This window comes from Xiphias gladius, unplaced genomic scaffold (assembly GCF_016859285.1).
Source record: "Xiphias gladius isolate SHS-SW01 ecotype Sanya breed wild unplaced genomic scaffold, ASM1685928v1 HiC_scaffold_633, whole genome shotgun sequence".
Lineage (NCBI taxonomy): Eukaryota > Metazoa > Chordata > Actinopteri > Istiophoriformes > Xiphiidae > Xiphias > Xiphias gladius.
The window spans coordinates 1,189-13,616 of NW_024402336.1; the positions used below are offsets into that span (position 1 = coordinate 1,189).

A 12,428-nucleotide genomic window follows, 5' to 3' on the forward strand; every position below is an offset into this window, starting at 1 on the left:
GCTGTGTCCTCAAGCTGCAGATTCTGTCCTGTTAATGTCACAGAACTGGTAGAAGTGTATGTGTGGTAAAGGAACTTGTTCTTCAGAGCATCGTTTTGATAAAAGTCACCTCCTCCCGAACGATGAAAAATCCAGTCCATTGGTTTTCCTTCACGATGTCTGATCCAACCTGTTGCATAGCTGTTATCAGTCAAAGAATAACCAGAGACCTGACAGGTGATGATCAAAGTCTGTCCAGGCTGCACGACCTTTGAGTCTGGCTGGATGAGATCAATACTGTTCACACCTGTGGAAACAGAAATCAACATTATCTCCATCATTCATCTGACTATTCAGTGTTTTCTAATGTGTTTATTAGTGTGAATCCACTGAAAGCTCCTCACAGGATCCAGCTGCCAGCAAAAGTATCAGAGCTACAGAGAACATGGTTGATGTTGAAGCTGAACTGATGTGAGCTCTTCTGTCCTCTCACTGACACACAGACACAAACTTCACTTCCTTATGAGGAACCTTCATTTGAATATTGTTGAATATTTACATTTCTCTTCTGTCAAGAAGGTAAAGGATTATGAAGATGTTTTTCTCCTTTTTAAGTGTGTTTGACCACTTTCTCGCATGACAAAAAAGACAAAAAAGAAAAGAGTCACTCGCTATACTTTAGCAGATGTTTGAAGACAGAACTCTAAATCTGTGAATAGGCAAATATTCACCATCTAAGCAGCAGCCCTGTTCAATTGTCCGTCATGTTAAACTGTGTGTCCACTGATCCCTGTCATCCTGTGTCACAAGGAAGATTACTGAGTTTCCACAGAGACCTGGCAGATCATGGTCACATGAATGTGAGTCAATTATTTTTGGAGATCAGTTTGAAATGAAAACATTACGTAAATTTATGTCTATTGATTGAAATAATTGTTATTAATATGCTTAGAATTAATATAATATGATGTAATAGCTGGGATTCTTGCAGTGATACTAAAACATTATGTCTGAAATTAGCATTGCAGTAAATGTAATATGGAGGAAACTGAATGTTCCTAGTTGTGATGGTAAATAGAGGAAGTAGTTTTCTTATCTCTCCTGTTTCTGTCTCTCACTGTGTCTCTCTGGCACATTAATACACTGCTGTGTCCTCGGTTTTCAGACTGTTCATCTGTAGATAGACTTTACTGCTGGAGTCGTCTCTGGAGATGGTGAATCTACCCTGGACTGACGGGGAGTAATACTTAGGAGAACCTATAAGTGTCTATATAAGCAGTCCACTCCAGTCCATTATCAGGAGCCTGTCTGATCCAGTTCCACTCAGAGCTTCCAAACTTAAACCCAGATGTTGTGCAGGTGAGTCTGAGGGATTCTCCAGGTCTTATAACTGCTGGGTCAGACTATGTTATGGTCTGACCTTCAGTACCAATTGAAACTACACAACCACCACAGGGAGTGTCAGCTTTCTGTCAGCCATGTTGACAGTGTGTTTATTATGTCTTCAAATCCATGAATCCTCCTTAAATATGATGTAAACTGGATCCCTGTTAGGATTTGTTTACATTGAGCTCCACCTACATCACATTCTGCTTTTAGAGTCAAATTCAAGAGAGTGAAACAGCATAACAGAAAATAAAGGACCATTTTAAAAAAATAACAAATTCTGATTTAAGACGCGTAAATGCATTGATTTATCTGAATAAATAAAAAACTATAATTTTTGAATTTTTATTTTTTTACATGTTTGCTTTGAAGGATCCTGCAGATTTGTTTTTCTATAATTGGACTCCCTCAACTGATTTGCATAAAGTCTTCACTGCTGTTGACTTTTTAATTATTGTTAAAATTTAAAATAGTTGAATTCAGATATTCTGTTACAATTGATTGTACTTGTAATAATCACATTTTAAAAGATTTTTAAATCGTGTGTATTTATTTCTTCCTTTTACTGAAAACAGCAGTTAACTGAAAGCAAGTTAATCTAACTGAACGCTGCTTGATGTGCTGCAGCTGGTTGAAGGCCTGGATTTCTTTAAACTTCTGAAGGTTTCAGTTCTCAAATTGTGTTTGAAACTGCAGACATACGGAGAAACTCTGAGCCTTGGGAGGAAATTAACTACCTAGCAACTGAAACTTATGTGACGATATGCCAAATAATAATTGTTGTATTTAAGATCAAAATGTCTGCTGACTTATCTATTAATGATGTGTAAGAAAGTGCTCTTTTTTTTAAATCAAATTTGAGAAGAAGAAGAAAAAAGAAAAAACGTTACAAAACATGGACAGTTAAGTGAGAGTACGTCAGAAACAACAGGTTGAACCTCCATTTATTCTGTAAACTCCAGTCTTTGCACTATTATGTTTATTCTGTCATTTTAACAGCACTCCAATCTCCTGAAAAATAAGACAAATAAAAAGACTTGTTAATCTCATGTGAGACAATCAGCAAAATCAATTAACTACACAAACTGTTTATTGCTCAGCTACTGTCTCAGTCGAGGAGTCGTTTTAATGAAGCTCTGTTAAGCAAGATGCCTATTTAATAATAAGATTTCTACATTTGTATCTCTGTTTAAAAATATTTTTCTATTAATATTTCTATCATTGGTTCCCAAAGTGTTTGGTGTAACTTTATTCTATCATTTTCTTGAATTACTTGAACAATGGACATTAATCGTGTGAGATAATTGTGGTAAAGATGAGGACAGTAGGTTTTTGTACAGCTGATGAACCAACTCCAGTCACTGTGAGTCTCGAGCACAATAATAAACTGCAGAATCTTCAGTCTTCAGACTGTTCATCTGCAGATACAGCTGCTGTCTGGTGTTGTCTCTGGAGATGGTAAATTGGCCTTGGACTGACTGAGAGTAGGCAGTGCTGCTACCACTGCTACTGATATGAGCAATCCACTCCAGTCCTTTTCCAGGAGCCTGTCTGATCCAGGCCATCCAGTAGCTGCTGAATGTGAATCCAGAGGCTGTACAGGTCAGTTTGTGGGATTCTCCAGGCCTTTTAACCACTGGTTCAGATTCTGTCAGAGTCTGAGCATCAACACCTGTCAAGATGAAAAAGAAAACATCATATGTATTAAGATAGAAACTCAAATAGAAATTATTTAAGATCAGCATCAGTGAAACTCTTCACCTGCCCAGCAGACAGTTAAAAGCAGCAGCCCTGTCCTATAGTCCATCATGTTGAACTGTGTGTCCACTGTCCTCTGTCGTCCTCTCTGCAGTCAGTTAAGTAGAGGTGGGAGACATCTGAGTTTTGCATTGACTCCTCCTGACAGGGAGGAAATGACAGGATATAATCAGTTGTTGTTTGGTGAAACTGGGGATGCAATGATTAGTCTACACAGGTCAGTTCATTTCAAGTTCATTTGTGACTATATTGTTTTGAATGAGGCACATTAAAATGTGTGAGATGTTTCTCCCAACACACATACTGTCCCAGGATTGTCAACCGCTTCTCAGAGGCCTTGTCTAACTCCAGGCCTCTCTCCAGGCATACTTCTACAGTACCAACTCCAATTTTAATACATGCCACATTAAAAAGAAGAATATTTTGACACGTTAATATAACTGTCAGTAACAGAAAATGTCAGAGGACTGCAACATACATACTGAAAGATTATCATACAAAGAGAAACATGGGTTATAGAGTAAAACTTGCTGGCAAAGGGCAACAAAGGCAGCTGTGACTGAGCAAAGGTGGCAAAGAACAATATCACCTGAATAAATGAAATAAGAGAAACCACTGCCTTCACTGTGATCTGGTCATTTTTGCATTAAGCGTTTATGGTTATATTGTCATACATCATTGTTAAAGTTTTATTTTGATTGACGTATTTCTTTAGGAAATGAACAAACAATGAATCTATTCAAACAAAAACACTGAAACCGCAGCCTTATTAATGGCTGACATCATAACTGCTCAAGACTCCTGACGAGAACAAGAATTAAATAATTCTGACTCTTGTCATTATCTGTCTTTCAGTTGATTATGTCAGATGCTTTGTTGCAGAAGTGATTGCGAACTCAAATAATAACTCAAATCAATAAAAAAGGAATAACCTGTTGTTGTGGTGAAGTCTGAACGCTACAAAATGCTTTTGTGCCATTTATTTTAAATGATATAATTCACAATGAGTGTGGAGTTAGAATATCAGAGGCTCTATGTCAGTCAGGCTGCAGACAAGTAAACAGGCTTTTATCAGGCACCTTAACAGGGAATTCACAAATCTCAGGGAAAAAAAAAAGCAAGACAAATCAACAAATGCAACAAGAGTGTCAGGAAACTCTGAATTAACTAAGGTGAATAATCAGGACAAGGCGTGACCGATTTGTGTGTGTGTGTGTGTGTGCATAAAAATGCAGAGTACAATCTACTACATTATTTCTAAGATTGTTTAAATTCAGTGTAAGTGTTGGGAATGAAAGAGGCATCTTAGCCTATGGGCATATTCAAAGGTATTTAAAGATCTGCTCCCGTTAGATGATTAAATGTTTCAGGATAAACTGTCCAAAAAAGAGCAAGTCCTTCTACTTTACAGGACAGAGGGACCGATTCTCCTGCTCTGTGGACCACTGGCTCTGAGGAGGTGAGGGACTGGGGCTTAGAAGCTGAAAAAGACACAGAGTTTAGATGACAGGAAGCCAGCAGACCTCCGGAGCTCCTTCTCTCCTGCTCTGCTGGATACCGACTGCACTCACCTGAAAGGAGAGCCAAGAGGAGGACACTTAGCACAACTGTCATGGTGGAAACTTGGCTGAGTCTGCGACTACAAAGGCTGAAATGAAGAATATACTCTATATGCTGAGCAGGCTGAATGGGTGGGGACTGTGCATCATTGTGCGAATTTGCATTTTGACCAGTCTGAGATTTTGGAGAGACAGAGCTGAAAGGTAAAGAGACATAAAGACTAAAGCTTAGGAGAGGATCAGTGCTGGACTCTGAGAGAGAGAGAGAGTGAAGAACCAGACTGAGACACCAACAATAAAGACGTTGATCAGTGTTTCAGCATTTCTCATTTTTCCATTGTGTTTGACCAGTTTTCACAGGTACAGTTGTTAGAATTTGATTTGAATATAAATCTCTAGTTAAGTCCAGGGTTTGAGTGTTAGTGAGTTAAGATCGATGAGATTAGCGGAGACAAGTGTTTCCTCATAATTACAGTGCCAGATAAACTTGACACTGCTGCCCTCTAGTGTTTTTTTTTTTAAGGAAACTGCTTTTCACTGCCATAATGTAACTGACTTTACATGCCAAATAATATATACTGTACATTATTATGGCTGAAATGTGTAAATGTTGTATTTCTGTCCTTGGATGTTTTGCGAGGAAGGGACCGTTTCAGTCAGACATTTTCTTATATGCTATATGTCCTAAAATGTTATTTTTGTAAGTTAATGATGAATGTTTAATTTTTTTTTATTAAAATAACATCAATTTAAGACAGAATAGGATTATATTTTGACTCATGATCTAGAAGCCCCTTGAGGGTGAACACAGTATCTGCCTGTGTCCAGGCTTTGTAACCACTGGTTCAGATTCTGTCAGAGTCCGAGCATCAACACCTGTCAAGATGAAAAAGACAACTTCACATGATTTAAGATGGTAACATTATGTCAAACAGTGATTAACGCTGTGTCAAATGAAGTTCATTAAATATTTTCGACTGCCCAGCAGACAGTTAAAAGCAGCAGCCCTGTCCTGTAGTCCATCATGTTAAACTGCGTGTCCACTGTCCTCTGTCGTCCTCTCTGCAGTCAGATAAGTAGAGGTGGAGGAAATCTGAGTTTTTTGCATTAACTCCTCCTCAGCTGGATCTCAGTTAATGTTTCATCTATTAGCTCATACACATACACAAGACGTTCTTGTTGTGAGGTGAGAGTGCTTGACACTGAGCCAACATACCACCTTAATATCAGAATAAAGAGGTTTGTAAAGGCTGGGGCTGCTGTAAATTTAAAAAAAAAACCCAATGACCTCTTTTTTTCTTCCTTAACCTGCAGCGTACGGCCGTTACAGAAATGATGCGCATGAAACTCAATCTGTCCTCATTTGCCATCTCTCTGCTTCATCACATTAAAACTACCGCTTGTGTAGCACCCACATATAGAGAAATGGCTTGAAGCTCTGCAACAGATACAGTGTATTAGTGTATGTTTGTGTGTTTAACTGCACAATCTGAAATATTGTTAACACCGGGGAAATGTCTTCGAATGATCAGCCGTCCAGGAGGTTTCCCCCAGTGAATGCCAGTACACCATCCAGCACAGACACAACAACAAATGTCTGTAACAACAAACTGAATTGATGGACAGATGGATGGAATGGAAAATGAAGTTTGGGTTTAGTCTTTTTTTTTAAATAATCTTAATTCAGTATGTATGTGTGTATGATTTTTTTCATGGAAAGAAAACATTTACTTCTGGAGTTAATCTCTGACACAGATATCTGAGTGGTAATATTATTGTTGTGTTGTGAGACGGTGTATGTGTTTGTGTGTGTCGATATCCGTGTGTGTTCATGTTTTTCCTTATTAAGTGCTGAACTTTTTTGGTTCTATTTTTCCTGTTTTGCAGCATATACATCTTGCATATAAGTGCTGAAGGTTTTTGTACAGCTGCTGAACCAACTCCAGTCACTGTGAGTCTCGAGCACAATAATAAACAGCAGAATCTTCAGTCTTCAGACTGTTCATCTGCAGATACAGCTGCTGTCTGCTGTTGTCTCTGGAGATGGTAAACCGGCCTTGGACTGACTGAGAGTAGGCAGTGCTGCCACCACCGCTATTGATATAAGCAAGCCACTCCAGTCCTTTTCCAGGAGCCTGTCTGATCCAGGCCATATAGGAGCTGCTGAATGTGAATCCAGAGGCTGTACAGGTCAGTTTGTGGGATTCTCCAGGCCTTTTAACCACTGGTTCAGATTCTGTCAGAGTCTGAGCATCAACACCTGTCAAGATTAAAAGGAAACATCATATGTATTAAGATAGAAACTCAAATAGAAATTATTTAAGATCAGCATCAGTGAAACTCTTCACCTGCCCAGCAGACAGTTAAAAGCAGAAGCCCTGTCCTATAGTCCATCTTGTTAAACTGTGTGTCCACTGTCCTCTGTCTCCCTCTCTGCCGTCAGATAAGTAGAGGTGGAAGACATCTGAGTTTTGCATTGACTCCTCCTCACAGGGAGGAGAGAGTTGGAGAGGACTTGGCAATCATTTTTTTCTTACTGTTGAACAAGGACAGTTATAACACCCAAGTTTATATTCAAGTAAATTAATTTGATGGATGAAATCTGAATTTAATTTTCTTTCTGAGCTTGTATTCTCTCCTGACGTCGAAGTTTCTTTAACATTAAATGTTTTTTTTGTTATTTTTTTTCCCCTTAAAATTAGACTTTTGTCTCAAAAAGTTCCCCCAAAATAGAATATATAGGCAAAAGTACAGCACACACAAGAAAAATCAACACGGAACAAATATTAAAGTAAAGGTTTTGCAGCATTTTGAAGCCAACTCTAAATTAATAGATGTCAGAGTTTCCTAAATCAAAGTAGGAATTGTTTTTGCTCATGAAACAAACTCTTTGACAAATAATAGCTGAAATTTAATTTTGTTAAGTAACACATTCTTGGTTGAAGTCTACAAAGGGAATTTTGAAGTGTACATAACTTACACTGAGTAAAAACATGTAAATGTGAAAGTCTGGAATAGATTATCAACATTATCTCCATCATTCATCTGACTATTCAGTGAATCTAAGGTTTTTATTAGTGTGAATCCACTGAAAGCTCCTCACAGGATCCAGCTGCCGGCAGCTGTATCAGATCTACAGAGAACATGTTTGACGTTGAAGCTGAACTGATGTTATTTTCTGTAGTCTCACTGACATACACACATACTTCACTTCCTTACGAGGAAATTTCATTTGAATATTGTTGAATAATTACATTTCTTTTCTTTCAAGAAAGTAAAGGAACAAAAAAATCATGTGAACATTATGAAGACTTGTGTTTCCTGTTGATGGTTGGAGATTTGCACTTGTACATAAAAGATGTAAATCCAAAAAAAAAGGAGAGAAAAAAAGGCTTTAACTGCCCTCCAAAGGTTTAAAGTAGAACTCCAATATATGGTCTAAATAGACAGATACTTTAAAACAGATTGAGACAGCAACAATGATGATGATGAAGATGTTTATTTTTTCTCCTTTTTTCATTGTGTTTGACCACTTTCTCACATGTGTATAGTGAATAAACATGACAAAAAAGACAAAAAAGAAAAGAGTCACTCGCTATACTTTAGCAGATGTGTGAATAGGCAAATATTCACCATCTAAGCAGAGTGTTTAAAGCAGTAGCCCTGTTCAATTGTCCGTCATGTTAAACTACGTTTCCACTGATCTCTGTCATCCTGTGTCACAAGGAAGATTACTGAGTTTCCACAGAGACCTGGCAGATCATGGTCACATGAATGTGAGTCAATGTTGAGCTAAATAAAGGAACCTATTATCATTAATATTATTGATATTATAATATAAAGGATAAAAACACTTAAATGTTTTAAGAAAATCTTTGGTTCAGTTTGGAGTCTGGAATTAACTTTGTAGGATTTATTTTCCAAAAACTGCTATTGTGTAATTAACATCTGGAGGTTTTTCCAATGTCCCTTTTAATTGTCTTTCAATGAGGCTTAAAACCTGCCTGATATTTATACTTAAATAGTTTATTGAGAGTCATTTCATGACTCACTCAAATTCCTGCAATTAAAAAAAAAACTCAACCAGTTCAAATAATTGTTGGAATTTCTGTTTTTCAAACAGGATGTTTTTTATGTGCCTAACCTTATTTTTGGAGATCAGTTTGAAATGAAAACATTACGTAAATTTAAGTCTATTGATTGAAATAATTGTTATTAATATGCTTAGAATTAATATAATATGTTATATTAGCTGGGATTCTTGCAGGGATACTAAAACATATTGTCTGAAATTAGCATTGCAATAAATTTAATACGGAGAAAATTTGAATGTTCCTAGTTGTGGTGGTAAATAGAGGAAGTAGTTTTCTTATCTCTCCTGTTACTATCTCTCACTGTGTCTCTCTGGCACATTAATACACTGCTGTGTCCTCGGTTTTCAGACTGTTCATCTGTAGATAGACTTTACTGCTGGAGTCGTCTCTGGAGATGGTGAATCTACCCTGGACTGACGGGGAGTAATACATAGGAGAACTATAAGATTCTATATAAGCAGTCCACTCCAGTCCATTACCAGGAGCCTGTCTGATCCAGTTCCACTCAGAGCTTCCAAACTTAAACCCAGATGTTGTGCAGGTGAGTCTGTGGGATTCTCCAGGTCTTATAACTGCTGGGTCAGACTATGTTATGGTCTGACCTTCAGTACCAATTGAAACTACACAACCACCACAGGGAGTGTCAGCTTTCTGTCAGCCATGTTGAAAGTGTGTTTATTATGTCTTCAAATCCATGAATCCTCCTTAAATATGATGTAAACTGGATCCCTGTTAGGATTTGTTTACAGTGAGCTCCACCTACATCACATTCTGCTTTTAGAGTCAAATTCAAGAGAGTGAAACAGCATAACAGAAAATAAAGCACCATTTTAACAAATAACAAATACTGATTTAAGACGTGTAAATGCATTGATTTATCTGAATAAATAGAAAAATTATATATATTTTTTTTTTTTACATGTTAGCTTTGAAGGATCCTGCAGATTTTTTTTTCTATAATTGGACTCCCTCAACTGATTTGCATAAAGTCTTCACTGCTGTTGACTTTTTAATTATTGTTAAAATTTAAAATAGTTGAATTCAGATATTCTGTTACAATTGATTGTACTTGTAATAATCACATTTTAAAAGATTTTTAAATCGTGTGTATTTATTTCTTCCTTTTACTGAAAACAGCAGTTAACTGAAAGCAAGTTAATCTAACTGAACGCTGCTTGATGTGCTGCAGCTGGTTGAAGGCCTGGATTTCTTTAAACTTCTGAAGGTTTCAGTTCTCAAATTGTGTTTGAGACTGCAGACATACAGAGAAACTCTGAGCCTTGGGAGGAAATGAACTACCTAGCAACTTAAACTTATGTGACGATATGCAAAATAATAATTGTTGTATTTAAGAAAAATGTCTGCTGACTTATCTATTAATGATGTGTAAGAAAGTGCTCTATTTTAAAATCAAATTTGAGAAGAAGAAGAAAAAGTAAAAACATTATAGTTAAGGACAGTTAATTGAGAATACGTCAGAAACAAGTTTGAACCTCCATTTATTCTGTAAACTCCAGTCTTTGCACTATTATGTTTATTCTGTCATTTTAAAAGCACTCCAATCTCCTGAAAAATAAGACAAATAAAAAGACTTGTTAATCTCATGTGAGACAATCAGCAAAATCATTTAACTACACAAACTGTTTATTGCTCAGCTACTGTCTCAGTTGAGGAGTCGTTTTAATGAAGCTCTGTTAAGCAAGATGCCTTTCTAATAATATGATTTCTACATTTGTATCTCTGTTTAAAAATATTTTTCTATTAATATTTCTATCATTGGTTCCCAAAGTGTTTGGTGTAACTTTATTCTATCATTTTCTTGAATTACTTGAACTATGGACATTAATCGTGTGAGATAATTGTGGTAAAGATGAGGACTGTAGGTTTTTGTACAGCTGCTGAACCAACTCCAGTCACTGTGAGTCTCCAGCACAATAATAAACAGCAGAATCTCAGTCTTCAGACTGTTCATCTGCAGATACAGCTGCTGTCTGCTGTTGTCTCTGGAGATGGTAAACCGGCCTTGGACTGACTGAGAGTAGTAAGTGCTGCCACCACCACCGCTACTGATAGTAGCAATCCACTCCAGTCCTTTTCCAGGAGCCTGTCTGATCCAGGCCATCCAGAAGCTGCTGAATGTGAATCCAGAGGCTGTACAGGTCAGTTTGTGGGATTCTTCAGGCCTTTTAACCACTGGTTCAGATTCTGTCAGAGTCTGAGCATCAACACCTGTCAAGATTAAAAGGAAACATAATATGTTTTAAGATAGAAACTCAAATAGAAATTATTTAAGATCAGCATCAGTGAAACTCTTCACCTGCCCAGCAGACAGTTAAAAGCAGCAGCCCTATCCTGTAGTCCATCATGTTGAACTGTGTGTCCACTGTCCTCTGTCGTCCTCTCTGCAGTCAGTTAAGTAGAGGTGGAAGACATCCGAGTTTTGCATTGACTCCTCCTCACAGAGAGGAAATGACAGGATCTATTCAGTTGTTGTTTGGTGAAACTGGGGATGCAATGATTAGTCTACACAGGTCAGTTCATTTCAAGTTCATTTGTCACTATATTGTTTTGAATGAGGCACATTAAAATGTGTGAGATGTTTGTCCCAACAAACATACTGTCCCAGGATTGTCAACCGCTTCTCAGAGGCCTTGTCTAACTCCAGGCCTCTCTCCAGGCATACTTCTACAGTACCAACTCCAATTTTAATACATGCCACATTAAAAAGAAGAATATTTTGACACGTTAATATAACTCCCAGTAACAGAAAATGTCAGAGGACTGCAACATACATACTGAAAGATTATCATACAAAGAGAAACATGGGTTATAGAGTAAAACTTGCTGGCAAAGGGCAACAAAGGCAGCTGTGACTGAGCAAAGGTGGCAAAGAACAATATCACCTGAATAAATGAAATAAGAGAAACCACTGCCTTCACTGTGATCTGGTCATTTTTGCATTAAGCGTTTATGGTTATATTGTCATACATCATTGTTAAAGTTTTATTTTGATTGACGTATTTCTTTAGGAAATGAACAAACAATGAATCTATTCAAACAAAAACACTGAAACCGCAGCCTTATTAATGGCTGACATCATAACTGCTCAAGACTCCTGACGAGAACAAGAATTAAATAATTCTGACTCTTGTCATTATCTGTCTTTCAGTTGATTATGTCAGATGCTTTGTTGCAGAAGTCATTGCGAACTCAAATAATAACTCAAATCAATAAAAAAGGAATAACCTGTTGTTGTGGTGAAGTCTGAACGCTACAAAATGCTTTTGTGGCATTTATTTTAAATGATATGATTCACAATGAGTGTGGAGTTAGAATATCAGAGGCTCTGTGTCAGTCAGGCTGCAGACAAGTAAACAGGCTTTTATCAGGCACCTTAACAGGAAATTCACAAATCTCAGGAAAAAAAAAAGGCAAGACAACTCAACAAATGCAACAAGAGTGTCAGGAAACTCTGAATTAACTAAGGTGAATAATCAGGACAAGGCGTGACCGATTTGTGTGTGTGTGTGTGTGTGCATAAAAATGCAGAGTACAATCTACTACATGATTTCTAAGATTGTTTAAATTCAGTGTAAGTGTTGGGAATGAAAGAGGCATAGCAATACGTGTAACCGGAACGTAGCTACTTGAT

At 37.3% G+C, this 12,428-nt stretch overlaps 1 pseudogene and 2 gene segments (V, D, J or C); all 3 read right to left on the bottom strand.

Annotated features, from left to right (window-relative positions):
• Positions 1-2,738: 2,738 nt before the first annotated feature.
• LOC120787785 lies at positions 2,739-3,175 on the bottom strand (the record flags this gene model as incomplete). The annotated part of the segment is given in 2 exon segments: positions 2,739-3,037; positions 3,127-3,175. Coding segments are annotated over 2 exon segments (348 nt in total), but the record flags the coding sequence as incomplete, so codon positions are not given.
• Positions 3,176-4,622: 1,447 nt separating this feature from the next.
• On the bottom strand, positions 4,623-7,076 carry LOC120787782. The segment is given in 3 exon segments: positions 4,623-4,694; positions 6,644-6,942; positions 7,031-7,076. Coding segments are annotated over 3 exon segments (417 nt in total).
• Positions 7,077-10,701: 3,625 nt separating this feature from the next.
• Positions 10,702-11,169, bottom strand: LOC120787783 (annotated as a pseudogene).
• Between the last annotated feature and the right edge of the window lie 1,259 nt (positions 11,170-12,428).